A 22,893-nucleotide genomic window follows, 5' to 3' on the forward strand; every position below is an offset into this window, starting at 1 on the left:
AAATTTATTTCTAATGAGTAGGCTTAGTATTTTTTAAAGGGTAACTCTGCACATTTATGCTATCCTGTACTTTCCTGTCAAGCACTAACTGGTTTGCAACCATATTTACCTGAATGATCATTGGTTTAATGATGGTCTCGCTGACTAGACCTAATCTCTCTGAAGATAAAGACATGACTCTTAAGATAACCACTGTATTCTTGACACTTACACAAGGTACATGGCTGGTGAACAAAAATTTTGGTTGAATGAGTGAATGAATGAAAGAGTCTAAGAGTAGGTAATATTATGCAAGTGTCAGTGATTTGAAAGGATTAGCTCATGATCTGGAATCAAACCTGTAGAAATTTTTATAAGTGAAAGTGAAAAATTATAAATCCATGTAGGGGAACCATTCCAAGTATCTTTCTAGCCAGGATGTGTCCTGCCCTTGATTCTCAAACCTGAGGTTCATACATGCCAATGAGCTTGTTCTGGCCCTGAGGCAGAGTGAGGCAGGCTGCAAAGTCCACGCCATGACAGTGAGTCAACCCCACGCCCTCTATGGACTCAGTGACTACAGGACAGCTTATCACAAAGAGAACAGTAGCACAGTGAGCTCTGGCTAATTCAGCATAGCTTCCTTCTGCTTATGACACCTCACCACTCTTCTGTAGAAACTCAACTACTAACAGCGGCCCCCACTCCAAGTCTGGTAGCACACTCATAAAATTCCCTTATAGAGAGAAAGCTGGGAATCTAGCGGATCATCAGCCACAGACACAGAAGCTAAGGAACAGAAGAGTTAGGAAAAAAAAGAATAAGGAAGTCTTAGACATGAGACATGACATAAGACTCAAGCAAAATTCACGGATCATCTTTCTATTGGCATTAAGTTATTGGTAGTGTCATCCTCAAGCCTATAGTCTAGAAAGTGGTTAAATTTGGGTGATGCATTTAATGTGCAATTTCCAATTTTGTTTTTTGTTAGGATTTAAAAACCTGGTAGAATAGGAAGAACCTCAGAGCAGAGCAATTTATAGAAATATGGGTAAACTTATGTTTCTGTTCACTCTGTTAGAGGCCATTCCAGCTCAATCAATGAAGTCCCCTTTTACACGTTTTGAATTATAACTTAAGATATGAACAAAAAAAAGTAAAAAATAAAAAATAGCAGCCTACCCACAGCGCAGTCCATTTGTCATGTTCTGGTTGAGAGAGCTGTTGGTCCACACTATGGTGTTATTCACACATGCTTTTCCAGGAATCTGAAGTTCTTGTAATTCAGTGTCATAGTCAATAAAAACATCTGTCATGGTGCCAAAAATGAGTAGCACGCCTGGATGGGCTAGTCCATGGAGAAATGCACATAAACTTCCCACAGACATCAGCCAAATGTCAGTCGTCGAAGAAAATCGAAACTTGAAAAACAAAGGATTCAGAGATCATTTATGGGTGAAAAGCAGGAGAGGCAGGACGGCTATTTAATTTTAGTTACTAGATTCTGATAAATAGTATTCAATACCCAATTCTGTGGGAATCATCTTAATTGAACAACAGAGTTCTCACTAGTTGTATCAAAATAAACATTATATCAATTACCTAAAACATTAGACTCTTACATTATTAGTCTATGTTATTTCTTTCCTAGTCTCTGAATTCATTCTCTTTATCTTAAAAGCTGGCTTTAGTCTTAGCTATACATCCACAACTTAAGGGGGAAACAGTCACTGGCACCGATGCCATTGCCATGCATATACACCATGTGGGGCATTCAGCAATAGCATAAATTGGCTCCCAGAGCTGATACTGACAGTGAAGATACCTGTTTGTGCCTAGAAATGCCTCCACCCTGAGCAAAATTGGAAAAAATACCTATACAATGGAATTTCTAAAGACGTGCAATAAGAATATACATACATGATATGATTACAGTGGTGATTTTCCTTACTAAAATAATAATTATAGGCTCAGTGATTATTTTCCAGGACAATTTTCTGACCTATCAAGTAGAATTTGTGTGTTTAATCAGCAATATATTTCTAATTACTAGTCAGCATGTTATTACAGACAAAGTTTATGACTAAAAAAGTGATCACTGTAGTTAAAAACCTGTAAATATAACTAAAGATTTAACACCACCTCCATGATCTGAACAATTCACAGTTGCAAAATTTATGTCATAAATCAGCACAGTTTTATTACCAATTGAAAGAAGCCAATTTGACTGCTGTCACCTTTCTTCTCATTTTGTAACCTGAGGGGAAAAAAATAGGGATTTACAGACCATCCTTTCCAAACAATAAGAAATTCTCTCTTCTCTCTTGGTGGTGATTTTATGAGTCATTCCTTAGAAAGAAAAAACAAAAAAACCACTGGCTGAGAAATTCTTGCCAAATCTGGTATCTTAAAAACAAGCTTTTATTCTTCAGGTTTACCTCTTCTAGAGATTTCAGTGTAGCTATATCTCACGTTCAGTAGGTTCATTGAGGTTCATCTGAGAGGTACTGAGAGAAAATAAAAAGTACTCTGCACTCCCAGTTTACTAATAGATAACTATTGGAGCTCAGCCTTGACCCTTGACCTATTTCTACCTACATTTCTTTGTGGGCAAGTTGAGGTGATTGGATTGGCTGATTTAAAGCTTCTTTCTATCACTTAAAAAGGTTTATAACTGTATTAATCAGTGTTGATATGATGAAAACTTGCAAAAAAAAAACCAAAAAACCTCCCATGCTTCCCAATAGAATCATAGTCCCTTAGTATTTCTTATTCATTTCATTTCTCATAAAGCTATACTTAACCTGTCTTTGCCTTCTCAACCCCAGGGATCTCTGCTTCACCTGAGTCATTTGTTCCTGGATACACCCTGACCTTATTTTCACCAGGAGCTACTACTCTACTCCATGGCATGCTGGGACTGCCTAGGCATCTTTTTTCTCACTTCCTTCCTCCTTCCACACCTATTTGTCACTTCGGTGGACACCTGCAGTCCCTTATACCCTCCATTTAGTTATGATTGCTAGGCTTTGCTTCCTTCCCCATTCATTCCAGGTGAACCACACTCTCACCACCACCCTCAGCCCTTTTCCTCAAATCCTTCCTTGGAAACTCATCTTTGCATCTGTCCAGCTGTTTGCCCTCTCCTCCTGAAGCTAGGTTCTGGTCTTACTGGAAATAACCTCTCCACCATGTGAATTGATGCCAACATATGCCATGCTTAGCACTCGGTTGCCCTAAGCTTCCGTTCCAGCTCACAATAGAATCCAAAGTCCTTGACAAGACGTCCAAGGCCCACCATGGTCTGGCCATTTGGCTCTCTGACCTGGTCTCTTCCTACTAACCTCCAGTTCTCACCCTCTGAGCCACCTGGCCTCTTTGATGACCTTTGTTCATACCAAATTTGTTCCCACCTCTGGGCAATCGAACTTGCTATTTCCTATCACCAGTACGCTCTTTCTTCAGATATCTGCTTGGCCAATTTCCTTACTTCCTTCAGATCTTCCTTCAAAAGTCACCTTCTCAATGGGTTCTTCCCTGGCCAAAGTCTAAAATTTCAACTTTCCCACCACATTATTTCATATCTCCATTCCGTGTTTCCTTTTTTATTTGTAGAAAGAAAGTGATAGATTATCACTAGCTACCATACTATATTATTTATTTATGGTGTTTATTATGTCCCCTTCAGTTAAATGTAAGCTGCTCAAAGGCATAGCTTTTGCCTACTTTCTTCTTTTCTGTGTCCTCAGCACCTAATTTTAGTGCCTGACAACTTAAGTAGGCATTCAATCAATATTGTGAAATGAATGAATGAAGGAATATGATCTTCAGCCTTAGCTCAATCCACAACATTGTACTTCACTCCTCTAGAGATTGGTCCCATTACCAATCTCCTGCTCTGATCTTTATCAAACTCCTGCTCTGATTGTCTCATTCTAATTACCATATCGATTATCTATTAAAAGATAGATTCATGTCCTCTAAAAGCCAAAGAACTCACCACCAACCCCCTGCTCATCTTCTCACTGCCATTTATCTACTTCCACACCCATTTTCCTCTCTTTCCCACCTGGTGTGGCTCTTCTAGGCCCAAGGTCATCCTACCACTCCTAGTCCAAAACTAATGTTACCACACCCAACACTTCCCTCTGCCATGAATTACTTAAAATTTCTTAAATACCTTCAACCACTTCCTTTCCACCACCTGTTTCAGAAACTTGCCTGGTGCCTCTCTTCTGTCATCTAAATTAGACTCCATCTAATCCTACCCTGATGCCAAAGTATGATTAAATGACATTTATTGTATATGTGAATTTAAACTCTTAAACTAAAAAGAAATATTTAATAATTAAACTTTAGGTTTCTACTATTTGCCTGTGGGAAGCATTTTGGTTTTGGGGACTTCCTTTGTGCCCATGAAATCATGTGTCCAACTTTTCCCCTGCCCATTTAGGTAGAAAATTCTGTGGTTTTTCTAGATATACAGGGGAGATTTGGACCTAGTCCTGAAAAGATGTTCCAAAAAGTTTTTTAAATCAAATTACAGCAATGTTTTAAAGAGAAAAAGAATTGATTATCTATACCATTTTACAGAAGTGCAATGTGCATAAAAATATTATCATTTTTTGTACATTCATAGGAATATTATAGTTAGACTAGAAAAGATGTACTGTTAAAATAATCACTTACCGTGAATTTTTATCATTGTTATCTGTCAGGATAAAAACAATGCATAAAGCAGTTAATAATGACAAAATGCAAGAGTCATTAACAATTTTACTTTGGAAAAAATTCCTATGAATTACTTTTATTTATGGAACATTGTAAAATGATTATTTGCTTTTTTTCCTTTCTTTTATTCTCTCTCTCTCTCTCTCTCTCTCTCTCTCTCTCTCTCTCTCTGATTCTGATTCCCCTGGCATTTCAATTTAATTTAATTAATAAATCAATAAAGAGACATAGTATAGGTAGAGATTAACATCTTCAGTTTTGTAATCAGACAAAACTGGATTGGGATTATGGCTCCATTTATTATAAGTCATGTGATCTTTGCCATGCTTTAAAAAATTTATCCAAGTCTCAGTTTCTTCTTCTGTAAAATGTAAAATCATAGGATTTGTTTAAAAAAATAATAATTGCTTAGAACCTCCTGTGTTCACTACTAGTACTAGTGCTATGGGCCCCCTTTCACATTTTCTCATTCTGACCAGCACAGCCTTGATACAGTTCCTCTCAGGGAACACTTCCTAAATAATTACTACTACAATTAATTATAACAATATATGAGTAAAGGTAATAATAATAGCCAATGTTGGAACAACCCTACTCTGCTTAGAAAAAAAAGATATTTATACGTGAGATACTTTCACTCATCCATACTTCGTGCATTTTTACCTTAGCATTTTCAGACATTCCATCACATGGATTCTAGGAAGAACCACCCATTCATGTGTACGGAACACATCCAGTAACAGTTCTAAATATAGTTGATAATTTTCTCTCCCCCTTAAAATTCACTAGCTTGTTCCACTTTTGTTCTAACCTTTCTTTGTACAAGAGACAGTGAGAGAAAAAAGCCACATACATGATCCATCTGACTCAAAACCACGATTCTCCTCTCCAAATTTCTTTACACTGCGAAGAATTACTGAATCAGACATGGTAATTGCAATCTGCAGCCAGTAACCCTATAAAATAAAATAAAAGACTCATTACAATTATCTCATTTCTCTTCTTTAATCAAATTAGCCAAATGAAGAAAAAACTTGGTTCAAGAAATAGCCTTCACTAACAATCTCAGACAAAAGCAAATTTTTTAAGTGGTTAATAACTCTATGAAAGAGTCTAATGATTAAGAAAGATAAACCCAAACCATTGATTATGGTTTTTCTCTGGCTAATGAATGGATAGTTGCTTTTTATTTATTTGTTCTTTCTGCTTATCTGTTCATTCTTTTTCTTTCTTTTCTTTCTTCCTTCCTTTCTTTCTTTATTCTTTCTTTTTTCTTTTCTTTCTCCCTTCTTCCCTTCCTTTCTTCCTGCCCCTTCTTTCCTTCCTTCCTTCCTTCCTTCCTTCCTTCCTTCCTTCCTTCCTTCTTTCTTTCCTTCCTCTCTCTTTTTCTTCCTCTCTCTCTTTCTCTCTTTCCTTCTTTCTTTTTTACAGTAAAAATAAAAAACTTCTAGAAGAGCACAGCCAACTGGAGACATTCTTGGGTCAGTGTAGCTAACCAGTGACACTCAAACACTGGTGGGCAGCCTTCAATGCTCTTTTGTAAATGAAGCCCCTAGATCCAGGATGCAGTAAGTCCAGTGTGGACCAGAAGAACTGTTATTCAACTTATTTTATAAAACAAGTATAGCCTTGACATCAACATGAACAAGAACGTTATAAAAAAAAATTAAAGCTACATTCAAAATAGAGTTAAAAACACTAAATGAGATATGTTAAGTATAATTCAGCAGTTTATGAAAGCATATAATGAACACTGTTGATCCCAGGGATGCAGTGATAGCTCAATGAAAAAAAAAAGTGATCATTTTGATAAATGCAGAAAAAGTATTCAATAAAAACCAGTATCTATTCCTGAATCTTAAAATCCCATAAAATTAGAAGAATTAGTATTTTGCAACCCCAATGAATAAATTTTGGGAAATGATCAGCAACGAGTACTAAAACCATTAATTGAAATACTGGTAAAGATTGAATATCCAATAGTACAAAGTGTTCTGAAGATGTAGAAGAAACATTACATTAAGGTGTCATATTTCCTCAAGGTCCTCTTGCCCATGGCAGTTTCTCATATTTTGCTTGTTTTTGATCACCTTAACTATTTTGAGGAGTTATTTTGTTTATTTTAACTGTTTTGAACAGTTATTTTATGGAATGTCCCTTAAAATGGGATTTATGTAATATTTTTCTCATGATTAAACAGAGATTGTGTATTTTGGGGAGGAAGGCCACAGAGGTAAAGTACCCTTCTCATTACATTGTAATAAAGGTACTATAAGCATGATAGTATCTACCAACATGTTTTTTAAAAAATTAAATTTTAAAACATAAATTCAATATTAAGAAGCAGAGTGAGAAACGTGATTTAATTGAGTAGTTTTTGAGGTCAGTACAAATAAAAAATTAAATGAACCAGATTCAAAATTATTTTATTCAACAACAAAATTTGTTCAGTATAGCAGTATTACATTCAGAGACTGCCATGTTTGCTGGTTCTATTGATTTTGACATTTTAACAAAAAAAAAAAAAGAATTTTTTTTAAAGCAAAGATACTCTTTGATAATGAGAAACTAATAAAACAACTTTAATAATCGTTAAATATTGCATCTCCTAATTTTAAAATAAGACATTAAAAAAATTCAGTCTTCAATTATATTTTTCCTGGTTTAGCTTTTCATTTAAAAAGGTTTCTTTCTACTGGTGTGTAAATATTTGGCAGTATTTAGCAGCCACTGGTATAGTGTCCTTCCTGTGAACTTCAGAGTCTCACAGGTCTTATGGCTTCACTCTATGTTACCAGATATGTTTTGAAACTTCTTTCCAGGACCTAATTTCTCCACCTTTCAAGTCAGAGACTGGTGGTAATGGTGGTAAATTCCACCATGCAAGTCTCGTGTGAAAATATTATAAAATAAAACTGTTTCTGTATATTAGCTGGCACAAATGGTGATTGTAGCTAATGTTCCCTTTGCCCTTCAAGCTTAGAGACCCAGAACCCCATCCAAACTCCTACCTCTTCCTTTTAGGGTCATTTGTAGTAATGCCTGCTCTGTTAAGGAGCAGAATGCTGACCAACAAACCTACTCACTTCAGTTTCCCTCTCTGTCCCCTCAGCAATTCTGTACATTAGGATTCACATTGGGTTTGCTTACATTTTCCTTCTTTCTGAATGGAATGCTTTTTGTAATCTCTATTTTGCTATTCAAAAGTAATGTTCTCAAAGACAAAAATTCATACTTAGCATGGATTTCTATCCCCATAGCAATGTCATGTCCTTCAACTAAAGACCACCAGGAATACACTTGTAGATGAACAATCTGGATTTATTACTCATTGCAGCAAAAGAGAACACACTGTGGAGGACCATGGGTGTCTCAATAAGAGGGCGTTAAGAAGAACCCTATTGTAGGACTTGGGATTTAGTTAGGTGATTTGAGAAAGGGTCCAAGGAGGTGAAGTCTTGCTCCAAATTCGATGCTGTCCAAAAGCCAGAGCAATTTTATGACTGGGTAAAGAAATAGCAGTCACTCATTCAACAAGAGAGAGGGATGTTTGGTATTTTGTAGGTTGCACAGTGACCGTGTTTTGTCCTGTGCTTGGACAAAATTATAAACTGGTCTTGCTTTTTCTCATTTTATCCTGGTCTCAGAGTGACCTTGTCTGAGGTTGGTGAGATGTTTAATTTTATGTGTGAATTTGAGTGGGGTAAGGGATGCCCATGTAGCTGGTAAAACATTATTTCTGGGTGTGTCTGTGAGGGTGTTTCCAGAAGAGATTGTCATTTGAATCAGTAGAAGACTTCCCTTACCAATGTAGATGGGCATCATTCATTCAATCCTGTGAGGGCCTGAATAGAACAAAAAGGCAGGGTAACTGGGGGTGGAAGAACTGAATAGACATATTTACAAAGAAGATATCCAAATGGCCAACAGGTATATGAAAAGATGCTCAACATTCATCACCAAGAAAATGCAAATCAAAACCACAATGAGACATCATCTCCCACCTGTTAGAATGGCTATCATCAAGAAGACAAGCGATAACAAGGGTTGGCTAGGATGTGGACAAAGGGGACTCTCATGCACTGTTGGTGGGGTAAATCAGTACCACCACTATGGAAAACAAAAATTAAAAATTCAACTACCGCCTGATGCAGGAATCTCTCTTCTATGTGTATATCCAAAGGAAATAAAAACAGGATATCAAAAATATATCTGCACTCCCATGTTTATTGCAGCATTACTCATAATAGTCAAGATATGGAAGCTACCTAAGTGTTTGTCAACAGATGAATGTATAAAGAAGATGTTTTATTTATATATATATATATATATATATATATATATATATACACACACACACACACACATATATATATGTATATACATACATATACATATATATGTGCAGTAATACCTGGTTTGTGAGCATAATTGATTCCGGAAACAAACTACTCGTATTGCAAGAATTCACTTGTTTACTATGTTAAAATGTATTAGAAATGTTTGCTCGTCTTGCGGAACACTCGCAAACCACATTACTCGCAATCCAAGGTTTTACTGTACACACACACACACATACACAATGGAATGCTGTTCATCCATGAGAAAGAAAAAAATCCTGCCATTCATGCTAGCATGGATGAAACGTGAGGGCATTATGCTTAGTGAGATAAGCCAGACAAAGAAAGACAAATATTGTATGATATCATTTGTATGTAGAATCTACAAAAGGTGAACACGTAGAAACAGAGAGCAGAAAGGGGTTACCAGAAGCTGGTGGGTGGAAGGGTTGGAGAGATGCTGTTACAGGGTACAAACCTGCAACTAGAAGATGAATAAGTTCTAGAGATCTATTGCCCAGCATAGTGATTATAGTTCACAACACTGTGTTGTATACTTCAAATTTTCTGAGTCTAGATCTTAAATGTTCTCAGCACAAAAAAGAAATGATAATTATGTGACTTGATAGAGGTGTTAGCTAAAGCTATGGTGGTAATCATATTGCAATATATAAGTGTATCAAATCAATATGTTATACACAATATTATATGTCAATTATACATCAATAAAAAATTGATCAATTATTGTTTTTTAAAGCTGAGGAAGGGTGTATTTGCTCTTTGGCTTTAGCTGGGACATCCAACTTTTCCTGCCCTCGGACTTCGGAGCTCCTGGTTCTCAGGCTCTCAGACTCAGATTGGTATTTACACCATTGGCTCCCCTGGTTCCCAGGCCTTTCGTTCACCAGCTTCCCTGGGATTCTAGCTTTCAGATTGTGGTATTTCTCAGCCTCCATAATCACACAAATCAATCCTTCATCATAAATTTGTTTCTATATATCTATGTATATCCTATTGGTTCTATTTCTCTGGAAAACCATGACTAAATAGTATTCTGTGAGATTGCTTATTTCTAAAAAGAGCATAACATGGTGTAGGCATGAATACCAGGCCAGATACTGAATATCTGGGACTGTTCTTTTGTTTGTTTGTTTGTTTGTTTTCTCAGCATTCAGTGCATCACTCTGAACTTTGGTCGTCTACTGTTCCCTGTTGATATACCAAGGAGCTCTACTTTGAAAGATGTATGCTCTCCAGTGCTATAGGGCATGCATTGTGTAGTACCTGACTGTTTCTTAGTTAGGAATGGAAGCTAGTTGCCTTATCTCTGGCCAGTTCAGAAATGGCAGTGATGTCTTTTGAAGCCCATTGTGTTAAAAATGTTAATTACTTGATGCATCCACAAAGACAGTGGCAATTTTATAACACTAAGTTTGGGAAAGTTCAATGAGATACCAAAATTGCCAGAAAGAATAAAACAAAGGCCTTGCTTATGGTATTTTCCAGAAAAGGCAATGTTTCCAAAAGTGGTGTTTGATGAATTGACTCTTATAGTTATAAGTGCTGAATGAAACTCTGATATATCATTAGTTTTCTCCCACTAGTTAATTCCCTTTTTATTAAACAAGATCCCAGGAATGTCATATAGTAGATGCCGGAAACCATTTCTACAAATCTCTGAAACCCTGGAAATACAGTGAGAATCTGGTTTCCAGTGATAAAAAGATTTGTTTTACAGGGTTATGAGTGTCTCCTCCTCACTTGGTATACTCTATGATTTAAGAGTGCTATGATATTTCATTACATTGTTTTTCCCCATCAATACAAGCACATGTAATGCCATCAAATTCTACTCTCTCCGCACCTAACCTAACAAATTGTTCTTGAGCTTCCTGAAGCATGTGAAAGGTGTTTGGGTGTCATACAATGCAGGAAGCTTTAATTAAGGTTTCTTAACAATTTACAATAACAAAATTTTACTTTAACCAACACAAAACTCAGAGTTAAAAATAAGGCACCATGCTATTTTCTTTTTACTCTGCATTTTTATATAGTAAATTATTTTAATCTCCAAAAATGTCTCTTTGGGAACTAATTTTTCAGGGTCTTTCAGAAAAACTTGTCTTTTCAATAAACTTGAGTATCTAGGCATTCATAGTAGAAAATCAAGATTTCTAAGCACTGGTTGGCAGACTTTGGACACCTAACCATAGAATCTCCCATGAATTCTTAATTGCCCATGCCAACATCAGTGTCCCTCTTTACTGAGTGGCATATACTCTATAACCTGTCTTCTACATGTGCCTCTGTTTATTCAGGGTTGAAGTTTTCTTTTCTTTAATAATGTGTAGTCTTATCAACACAGAAACCCATATTAAAGAACAGTCTTCTTACCTTTATTGGTAGACATATCAAAGATTTTTCTGGGGCCGGCCGAGTGGCGCGTTGGTTAAGAACTGGCTTGGCACGCCAGAGGGCCCCGGTTTGGATCCCACATATGAGGGCCAGTGACACTGCCCTCTACAGCTAAGATGCTGAACAACAGCTCAACCTGGAACTGGGCTGCCATGAGTTGCCAGCGATGGCGTAGGCTGCAGCCCCTGTGGCAGTGGGTTGCCATGGGCTACCCTGTGTAGCCTGCAGCCAGCGTGAGCGACCAACAGCCGCTGTGAGCGACCGTCCAGAAGCAGGTGACTGATCTGCCTCGCCTAGGAAGAGCGCAATAATGGTGCCAACTTAGGCCAGTGAAGCAACGTCCTCCACAACTAGACTGAAGAACAAAAACAACAATTTGTCTGTTCCCCTTCCCCCGATTCCTCAGCGCTGTTCCCCTCCCCCAATTCCTCAATAAAATCTTAAAAAATATATATATTTTTTCTACCTTAGAACATTAGCAACAACACTCTGTAAGGCCACTGCTGGGGGTAGAGAGAGGGGGATGAGAGCAGCATGGGGTTGTCACCTGAAAGAACCTGGGACCTTGAAAGACCTCAGAGAGAGGGCTGAGTGAACAGTGCCACAGGGATATGAGGCTGCCCAAACTGGAGGAGATACAGGGTTCTATAAGCCATGCCAGGAACAAATAAAAAATCCTAAGAGTACAAAATGTCAGTGCCCACCATGGGCCATTACACCAAGGCTGCTAGTGTGCCTGGAGCAACAAATTAGCGAGCGAACCTTCACCAAAGACTGGGAGTGACACTAGCAACTGGCTATCGATACTGCAGGAAAACTGAAAAGAAGCTGAAGAAGAGTGGGGAGAGGGAGGAAGAAGCAGAGGAGGAAGAAGAGGGAAAAAGAAAAGAAACAGGTCAGGGGTGAGAATGTCTATTCCCGGAGCTGGAATCTTTCTAATCTAAAGGACATGACTACAATAGGGGCATTCAGTCCACCACCTGTTTTTATAAATAAAGTTTTATTGGAACCCAGTTGTGCCCATTTGTTTTTATTTTGTTTTGGGCTACAATGGCAAACTTGAGTAGCTGTGACAGACTACACCCCCCTACCTCCATGCCTAAAACCATGTACTTTCTAGCCCTTTACAGGAAATGTTTGCTGACTCGTTTATCATGAGGTCAGTTCAGGACAGCCTAAAGCCCAGGAAGAAATCTTCAAGGACCTGATTTACCCAACTGAAAAATTGTGTGATGCTCCAGGCCTCCAACCAGCCCCATTTTTGTGGAGCTTATTGTATGGCAGGGGAGACAGGTGACGTGTAAGATATTACAAACATAGTGGCTGAACAAAGGGGAAGCATGGGCATCTCCTAGACCCTCAAGCAGAGGCCCTGCCTTTGTCTGGAGAGTGAGGGAAGGCTCTGGAACCAGTGCATTTAGGATGAGACCTTGAAGATGATGGGAAGTTAACCAAGAGAAGAAGAGAGTGAAGAGCGTTCCAGGCAGGAAAGAGCATGTGCAAAGACTCAGACCTAAGAGAGAGTCCAGTAGGTTTAAGGACTGAAGGCGGTCCAGTGAGCCTGTGGATAAGTGGGTGTGGCAGCCCTGAAGGATGTGGCTGGTTGATTCCTTGAGGCCTGGGAATCCTTAACATTGAGGACTTGGAACCTTATCCCAAGGTTCAGTGGGAACTGCTAAAGGCTTTCAGTCAAAAGAAGGATATGATCACACATATATTTTTTTAAACCCAAACACTGATAAGGCTTGAGACTTGGGCGCCCACACCCAGAAAGAGAGACTAAGAAGTCATATTAAGAAGAACGGAAATCCCTCCAAGGTAAAGCAGCTGCTCATCCTCATTTACCAAGGCCAGGAACATATATAGTTCATTTTATTCCCAAGTTGTCACTTTAGGAAATGGTTTCTTGACTCTGTCAGTGTTTGAAGTTTTGAAGTTTTTCTGGGGACATTTGTTCTGCTTTTCTATTTCATTTTCTCCCAAATACTATTTTTAAAAGATGTTGGTCTTGCATAGACTGAATTCAGGAAGAAGAGGCTGAGGCTTTTCCCCACCCAGGCTAAGATGGTACTGAGGGTCTAAATGCTCTGACAGCCACTGAGGAGCTAAAGGGACAGCGAGGGGCACAGGGCCAGGCTCAGGAGTGGAGCGGCCTTCCCTTGACCCCACATCACATGGTGAATATTCTCCTTGGCTTTTCTCTTGTGAATTTGTCCCCTCTGTAAAAACCTTTCAAGGCTGCCAGCACCACAACTTCCCTTTCCTCGGAGCTGCTCCGAGAGAGAAGCAGAACTGCTCTGAGAGAAAAGCAGAACTGCTCTTCTTGAATTTGAAAGCCACTTTCCAAGCCACAAATTCTGATTTTTCTAAAAAGTCCTTAAAAAATGTCTTTCATGGCTGACATTTAGGGATGTAGGTAGGGCCCCTTTGTTGCCATCAAACCCAGCAAATGATTTCTTTTTCCCAAGGACAGAGGAGGAAAGAAATATTAGCTTATACTAGGAAGCTAGAAAAACATTATCTTGCAGGTTTGGGGCTGATGTGTGTCAACAATGTAGGAGCCATTGCCAAGGAATAGGACAAACATGGAGCCCTTTTAGCCCTGAAGGGAAAGAAATCAGAGGGATCCTCATGGACCACACAAATATCCTTTCTTCACAGAGTCACGATTGAGATGGAAGACTAGGAAATTGCTCTTGAAGAAAGTAGAATTGAAAGTCAAAGTTCCTCCCAGCTCTCCTTTGTCTCTCCATGCATACATAGTTCTTTCATCTTCACAAAGCGACACATAACTTCAACACTTAATTCCTGAGATGGAACTTGGGCATTTTTTTTAGCAATTTCAGTGTCTCTTAAAACCACACAGTTGGCAAAATTTTTCCTAAATTACTTTCTAATCCAATTCCAGGATTCAACAGCAAATATTTGTTGCCATTACTCTTAGTGGTGGGACACACAAGTTATTCAATGGGTTTACAATCAAATGGGGTGAGGGGTGGATAAACAGCTGCTCCTAAGCAGGAAAATGGAGGCTTCAAACAGATAATTACAGAGTGTTGCAGAGCAGAGCATAAGGGTAACTGAGACTACAGTGGAAAGGAGGGGTGTGGTGACAGGGTGGGGGGTGGGTATATACAGGTAGAACTTTTATTAAACAAGAGCCTGTAAATAAGTCAATACTTTAAAAGTTTAATAATAACTACTATTAGATCCCAATATTGAGAGTTTTAGGTATGATCCTTATAATTTGTCTCTAACATGTCTAGAGAGCTACTCCTTCTTCAGAACATTTAGAAACACTGCATTTTATTCCCAGTCTTAAATGTGAATATCCTGATCTGTGTGTTCAAATCATCAGCAACATGTAATTTCTACTGGTGAGAGAAACCTAAAAACTGAGATTAGAGTCTAGAAACCAACTTTTCTCCCCTCTAGCCAGTCATCCAGAGCTCATATTTTTTAGTATCTAAATTATTGAAAACTGGAAGAATAAGGAAAGAAACATGGCATTGGAGAAAAGGTAAGTTGATATTCCATATTAAACCAGCACTGACTTTCCAGGGAAGGATTTTTTGTTATCAATGCAAATAGAATTATGCTTTCATAATACCAAGTTAAGAAAGTTCTCTGGCATTTTTACTTTTGGCAGATTATTCAATCTACTCACCCATATGTACCACATATCCCATACACCACAGAGTCTCAAAAGAATTGATGCATAATATAACTTTGCTATAAATGAGACAGCAACTAAGAGTCATCTGTATTGTATAATATTATGAAACCATTCATGTATTCTGCAAGTTCCTATCCAATCATTGTCACTTTATTTATCGCATGACAAGAGGCCACCGTATAGTAAACTAGAAACACAATGTCCCGCAACAGAAACCTTAGAGATGACGACCTTGTAGAACATAGTCTTCAAATGCTGTAGACAGTATAAGTCACTTACCTGTGAAAGTGAACTTCAGGAAGCCAGAAGAAGCAATGAACTCCACTATAGAGAGTCAAAGGGTTTTTACAACCTCTTCCAACTTTGGTTTTCATCATTATAAAGCACTGAACAGAATTCAAGTTTTTTCGAGAACGTTATCTATTTACTTATGGGTCAATGCCCTGTAGGCCAACCTGAGCACAGTTCAGTGACATCTGAGAAAAATTTGAACATGCTCAAAGTAATAACCCCAAACACAGAGTGTACTGGGGAATCCCTCTCTCTAAGGGGTCAACAGGCTCTGGAAAGTGCTGACTTACCTTGGAAGGACAGGTGAGACACGGGCAAGGGTGCCGGTAAGAGCACTGTGATTCTGGCTATGTCCAACTCTTTTTTTTTATTGGTCCTTACTCTTGAAAAGTTACTTAAAACATAACAAGATAAAAAAAATCTTTAAACTTTTCCCTCAAATTTGAATGATTACTCTTGGAAAAATTCTTAGTTTGCATGCCCCTGAGGTTCCTGACCCAGCCCCAGAGTTTCTAGAGACAGATAACTTTAAAGAACAACTGAAATAGCCTTTTGTTCAAAACTCTGAGTGCTCTGATGACCTTTGTACCCTGGTCTGAACAGTCAATAACCCCAGGCTCTACCCACCAGATGAAGCCCTATGTAAGTAGAGATTAATGATTTTTGCAAAGGTTCGAGTTACCAGGACTCCAAGTTCAATAAACACATATAGTTTCTCTAATGGTTTTGTGTTGCTCATATCTGTTGCTTTTCCTTTTTTTGAATCCTTCCATTTTCTCAAAATGCTTTAATATTTGTTTCTCTCCCTGCCTGAGCTAACCCTTTCCTAAGTGTGCCTTACTATGGCTTTCCACAATGAACAACAGCTAACATTGGCCAAATGCTTGTTGGGTACCTGGCTCAGCTAAAGAGTTTTGTTCATACCAGCCTTATTTTGGCTTTTCAATAACCATGGAAGTTAGGTGCTGTCATCATTATTCCCATTTTATAGTTGAGGAAACTGAAGCACAGAGAGGTTAAATAATCCACCCAAGGTCTTACAAGCAATAGGTCCAGAGCCCATGCTCCTGACTACACTGTGCCAACCTTCTTCCACCCCATGCTCTGAAAAGCAGTCAATGAGCCAGTGTTTCTCAGTTTGCAGAAAATAAGATCAAGTTCAATAAGATCAATTTTTCCCAATTTAACATTTTTCTTCTGCAAATTTTTCTTTAAAATTCAGCATCTACTACTGTTTGTCTCTACTGGAATCTAGATATAAGGTATCTAGGTTTAACCCCAAATTTTGTATGTTTTTATTATATTTGTATGTTAAAATCTCAATATATCAAGGTCAGCAAAAAAAGAGAATTTCCTAGATGTTCTCCTATCTGAACTCGTTTGAGAAACTCTGAGATGGGTTGACTTCTGAGGCAATGCAAATGTAATAATATTTGGTTTGGCACCAAATAGGAACCAGGAAAAAGAACTTTACACAAAAAACAAAAAAGCAGCACAGCTGTGGAGTCGTAGCTTTGATTGAGAGAAGAGTCTCAATAGAATTTGCCATCTTTGTTGTGGCAAAGTTATTGACAACAGCTGAAGGGTAAAAATGCTCACGATAGGTGAGATCTAGGATGTTGGAATAGATAAACACTGTGGGTGCTTCCTTCCATGAACACACTAAAATTACACCTAAATTACAAAACAATCAAATGGGAGAACCATCTGAAGTTTGGCTGAACAGAAGTTTTACAATGAAAGATATAAAGAAAAAGCCATGTCAAAACTAGTAGGAGGGGTGGAGACATGAAATGGGCAGGCCCCAAACCTCTGTGTGGAGGTTGAGAACCAGGATGGATATCTCAGCCATGGAGAGTTTCCCCAGAGAAGCAGGGTACTCTAGCCCAAAACCAGGCTTCCCAACCCAGAGTACTGGGAAGAGAAGCTCCCACAACACCTGGCTGTGAAAAACAGTGGGGATTCTGACCATCTGGGTAGATGAAAGGCTGAGGAAAACCCAGACATCCTCTTAAACAGCTAGTGCACAGACTCCCTCACTCCCAGGCACTCACCCTGATCCCCGGCAAAGGTATGGGGCAGGGAGTGTTGGAGGCATACAGGGGCAGGCTGAGGTGTGTGACTTCGATGCGAGGCCTGGAGGACAGCCTCCATTTTCCCTGTATGGGGTTCAGCTTTTGTGCAGACGGCAGGCGGCAACCATGTTTCCTGGGTTAAGTCCACCTCCACAGTGCAAATCTGAATCTGATTGGCCTGGTGAGCTTTACTGGGACCCTGCCCAACCTAACACCCACAACACTGGAGGCACTTTCTCCTGAGCAGCCAGCCCCACCCACATTGCACTCCACAGGCTGAAAGCGGGCAGCCACTGGCCTCGATGTGCTCTGAGACTTGCTGAGCAGCTCCAGGTCCAGCACTGACACCAAACCAGAGTCTACATTAACTCTTGCCACTCTGGTAACTCTCTGAGACCCTGCCTCACCCAACTCGCGTAACACATGAGTTATTAGTGGCTGGGCTTTAAGGGAGCCAACAGGTGGCAGGAGGCCTCAGGGTGTCAGGGCTTTTAGTAGAGCTACCCCAGGGCCAGTACTTGTGGCAGCTGTCCTCGGTTCACAGAGTGGCCCACATGCCTCCAACTTTATCACAGGCCGTGAACAACAATGGTTCGCTTTGTAGTTCCTACCAGGTAGTTCCCAGTTGATCATAGGCAGTGGGTGACCTGAGCCTGCACTGGAGCCCCTCCCAAGAAGCCCCAGAGCCAACATGCTTGGGGGTTGGCTTCAGACCACAGCAGAGCACTGCCCAATTAGCTGCAGAAGTGGCACACACAAAGGGCAGTCTCAACAGGCACCAGAGCCTGCTGGGGTGAACCCCACTGAGTGGGGTAAGCCTCCCACACAGCAACCTCTAAGCTGTGGATGTGACCAAACCCCACAACCAGTCAGCCTGAGGGTCAGTCCCACCCACTGACTTGCCAGTAGCAATCAAGGCTCAATTATAACAAGAGGGCACATGCAACCCACACACGGGATACTCCTACAGCACCCAGTGCAGGTGACCAGGGAGACTGTACCAGAGCCACACAGGGCATCTACTACATAAGGTCACCCGACCAAGACTGGGAGACATAGCAGATATACCTAATACATAGAAACAAACACAGAGAGGCAGCCAAAATGAGGAAGCAAAAAAATACATCCTAAATGAAAGAAAAGAAGGAAATTCCAGAAAAAGAACTAAATGAAATGGAGGCAAGCAACCTACCAGGTACAGAGCTTAAAACAATGCTTATAAAGATACTTGAGGAACTTAGTGAGAACTTAAACAAAGAGATAGCAAGCATAAACAAGGACATAGAAACCCTTCCCCAATTCCCCAAAGCTGTTCCCCTCCCCCAATTCCCCAATAAAATCTTTTAAAAAAAAACCAAATACCACTCACACACACACAAAAAAGTACAAATTGGTAGTTACAAAACAGTCATGGGGATATAAAGTAAAGCATAAGGAATATAGTTAATAACATGGTAATAATTATGTATAGTACCAAGTGGGTATTAGACTAGTCAGGGGGATCACTTCTTAAATTATACAAATGTCTAACTACTATGCTGTACACCTGAAATTAATACAAAATAATATTGAATTTCATCTGTAATTGTAAAATTAACAAAAGGGGAAAATGGTGAAGGGGAATAAGAGGTTCAAATTTCCAGGTATAAAACAAGTAAGTCATTGGGATATAATGTACAGCATGAGGAATATAGTCAATAATATCATGATAGCATCTTACAGTGTCAGATGGTTGCTGGACTTATCATGGTGATCACGTCTTTAGGTATATAAATGTTGAATAACTATTGTGTGCACCTGAAACTAATATAATACTGTATGTTAGCTATAATTTTAATAAAAACCTTAAAAAGACATCCATGGTGATGGAAGGAGAACTGACTCTGGGTGGTGAACACACAATGTGATAAATAGATGATGTATTACAGAATTGCACACTTGAAACCTATGTAACTTTACTAACCATTGTCACCCCAATAAATTTTAATTTAAAAAAAAATCTTAAAAATAAAGAAAAGAAAAGAAAATGCTCAGGAGAAAACTATCACCTCAGGACCAGAGCGGAGCAGCTCACTGGTCCTAGTGTCCTCAGACTTCCCTTTGTATGGTATGTAGACCCAGGGGAAGAGAAAAGCATGGAGTTTTAGAGCTGGAAACAACATTGTAGATACAGAGATACAGTAAGTCTTCATTTATTAATGTCATAGATAGGTTCTTGAAAACTGTGACTTTAAATGTAGTGACATATAACAAAAGCAATTTTACAACAGTGGTTCAAGTCCAGCCTGAGCTGAGCAGCCGCTGAGCTGCCAACAGGTAGCAGGATGGCTCAGCCAAAAAAAAAAAAAAAAAAAAAAGAAAAAAAAAAAGCAATTTTACCACAGGCTAATTGATATAACAAAAGTTAAGTTCTTATAGCATAGTTCTGGTCACAAAAACATCACCAAGCTTCTAAATAAAGATGCAAAACACATTGAATATTAAACATTGAAATAATGTGAGCTACACATGCATTTAAGAAAGATTAATAAAACCAAATAACATCATTATTTTCCAACCTGCTTACTCCAGTTTAGGATCACAGGTGGCCGGAGCCTACCCCAGCAGCTCAGGGTGCAAGGCAGGACCCACACTGAGTAGAACACCCTTTTGTACTCACATACACCCACGCTCACTCAGACTAGGACACTGTAGTCACACTAATTCACCTCATGTACACATCTTTGGGACTTACGAGGAAACTGGGGTGCCCAGAGAAAGTCCACGCAGACATGGGGAGAACAAATTCCACACAGATAGTGGCCCTGGCCGGGAATAGGTGAGTTTTTTTCCTTATCAACGTTGTAATGAAATGACATTGGACAAAATGACGTTGTTATTCAAGGATCTTCAGCATTTAATCTCAAACACCTCATCTTGTAGACAAGAAAAGCAATGACAAAGTGGCCACCTATCCTGAGCCCCTCAGAGGGTTAATGATGTCTTCCTCTGCTCCGTCAGCCTGGCCCCTTGGCAGGCCTGGGCAGAGAGAATAGTACAGAGTTAATCGTTTCTAATTCGTTTCAGCAGTGGGTGAATTTTCTTTATGGGTTATGGTCTGAAAACAGGTAGTGTGTGGCTCCTGCTGTCCTCCAGTTAAAACAACTATTTTTTTAGTGCTTACTATGCGCCAAAGCTGCTCTAACCTCTGGGATACAGGAAAGAGCAAAACAGATGAGAATCCTTACCCTCAGGAATTTACATTCTAGTAGAGGGAATGGAGACAATAAACAAATAAGTAAAACATGTGATATGTCAGATGGTGATAAATGCTACAGAGAAAAACATTTTAGGAAAGGAATATGATAGGGAGTATGTGTGAATGTGAATGAGTGTGTGTTAGTGGAGAGGTATCGCTATTTTAAATCAGGTGGTTAGGGAAGGACTCACTGAGAAAGTGACATATGAGGAAGGACCTGAAGGAGGTGAGGGAGCAAGTACATGAGGATCTGGGGGAAAAGCAAATACAAAAGCCCTAGGTGGGGCAGGGGAATACCTGGTTATGTTTAAGAAACCACTCGGAAGTCAATGTCATTGGAACAGAGTAAGAAAGCAGTAGTAGACAGTGTCAGTGCTATAAAGTAGGACAGTGGCTCTCAAAGTGTGATTGCTAGACCAGCAGCCTCAGCATTACCTGTCAGAAACGTAAATTCTGGGGCCTACCCCAGACCTATAGGATCAGAAACTCTGGAGGTGGGAGCCAGCATGTTCAAGCTTGATAAGCACTATTGTAGAGCCTTGGAAGTCACTATAGACCAATTTGGACCATGTTTCAAAATCATAGCCAAAAATACATCAGGGAGGCCCCCAAATGAGGAAGATAGAATTTAGCCAATTGTTTTTAAAACTGTGTTGAGGATCATTCTAGGCAATATGGAAGAAAGAGAAGAAGTTGCTTCATTTCTTGAATTATTAAGAAAAAAAAGTTACGGAGCATCTTCTATTTTCAAGACACCATGTCAGGTGTTATGCTGGTTGCCATCTGGTACACATTACCATTAGTATCCTTGAGAAAGTTTAAATTTTAAAGCAATAAAACATAAAAAGCAATTAAGAAAAAAAAATAAAATAGAACATCAAATGTTAAAATGTTCAATGTAGATCTTAGGTGCTTAAAAAGTACCATAGGGGTTGGGGAGAGGGAAAATCAGGCAAAGATTCTCAGAAGAGGAGGGATTTGAGTTACGTCTCAAAGTATGAGATGGACCAGCTCAGAAATACAGCATGAGCAAGTCCATAGAACACACGCAGGGAGCATTGAAAAGAACCAGGTGCCTACTGAAAGTAGAGGCTAGAAAACAGTGTGAGTTTGCTGGCAAACAGTGGCATCCCAGTTTGCTTAAGCAGGTGAACACAGGCAAAGAAAGGTTTTCAATGCCAGTAGAATTAGTTACAGACACCCTAAGACTGGAACTTCAGTCCAGGGAAAGCCTTGCATGTGTACACCAATGACAGACTCTTTTGCTTGGTTATTACTACCCTGAAAATCAATAGAAGTTGTGAAAAGCCAGGCTGACACAATATAATTGGCTGTGCTTTTGTGGCATAGAGAAAAGCAGAGGAAAAAAAATGTCTAAATTAAAGCTTCCTTGAGTAGTTTTGTGTGCTAAAGCAAGATGTGTGGAAGAATATGATTGCTGTAGTTTGGTTCACTGCAGAGGAAGGCAGAATGGTACAGTGAAAAGAGCACAGGATCCCCTGTGCTCAGTGTACAGTCTATCCCAACCCTATTTCATATCTGGCCTTGCCTCCTGGAACTCCTCCAGGCTCCACCTGTTTGGCCATTTAAAGTAAAACACTTACCACATACTACATACACTTCATTACAGTCCTCAAATGATGGTGGCGATAAAAGTTAAAAGTAGTGAATTGAGTAACCTCAATATATATTTTAGATGTTTTATGCTCCCCATATAGAATTAACAACACCAAATAAGACAATTTAATTACACTATTATCAAGTTGTAATTTACAATTATCTAAATGAAATACATACATTGATTTCCACAGTTATTTATCTTCTTCAGCGCTCAATACTTGGTCAGAATTTCTATTTTTGTTCACATCTCTAGTGAGGAAAATGGGTACAAAAACTTCACTCATAAGCCAATCTTTTCTCATATTTTTTAGTGTAGTAGTTCTTGTCTGTCCCTAAAGTCTCATCACTGCTTATATCATGTCAAATACAAAAAAATATATTTATAAGGGCACATCAGTAATTGGAGAAGGGAGAGAAATAGCTAAAAGCAATGAAGAAGGAAATCATCAGAGAGAATCCTACTACAGAACAAAATTCATTAATAAGTGGCTTTGCCTATGGTGTTGAGTAGACATTGGAACTACCAAA

At 39.2% G+C, this 22,893-nt stretch overlaps 1 protein-coding gene across 1 annotated transcript in view; it reads right to left on the bottom strand.

Moving 5' to 3' along the window:
* Nucleotides 1-15,509, bottom strand: part of ABCB11 (ATP binding cassette subfamily B member 11) — a 104,114-nt gene extending 88,605 nt beyond the window's left edge. The window contains exons 1-5 of the mRNA XM_019656605.1: nucleotides 15,421-15,509; nucleotides 5,564-5,666; nucleotides 4,669-4,690; nucleotides 2,185-2,236; nucleotides 1,162-1,400 (exon numbers count right to left, since the gene is read on the bottom strand). Coding sequence (XP_019512150.1) covers nucleotides 1,162-1,400; nucleotides 2,185-2,236; nucleotides 4,669-4,690; nucleotides 5,564-5,639 — 389 coding nt within the window. The 5' untranslated portion in view covers nucleotides 5,640-5,666; nucleotides 15,421-15,509. The remainder of the gene's footprint in view (nucleotides 1-1,161; nucleotides 1,401-2,184; nucleotides 2,237-4,668; nucleotides 4,691-5,563; nucleotides 5,667-15,420) is intronic.
* Nucleotides 15,510-22,893: the final 7,384 nt, after the last annotated feature.

This window comes from Hipposideros armiger, unplaced genomic scaffold (genome assembly GCF_001890085.2).
Source record: "Hipposideros armiger isolate ML-2016 unplaced genomic scaffold, ASM189008v1 scaffold_263, whole genome shotgun sequence".
NCBI lineage: Eukaryota > Metazoa > Chordata > Mammalia > Chiroptera > Hipposideridae > Hipposideros > Hipposideros armiger.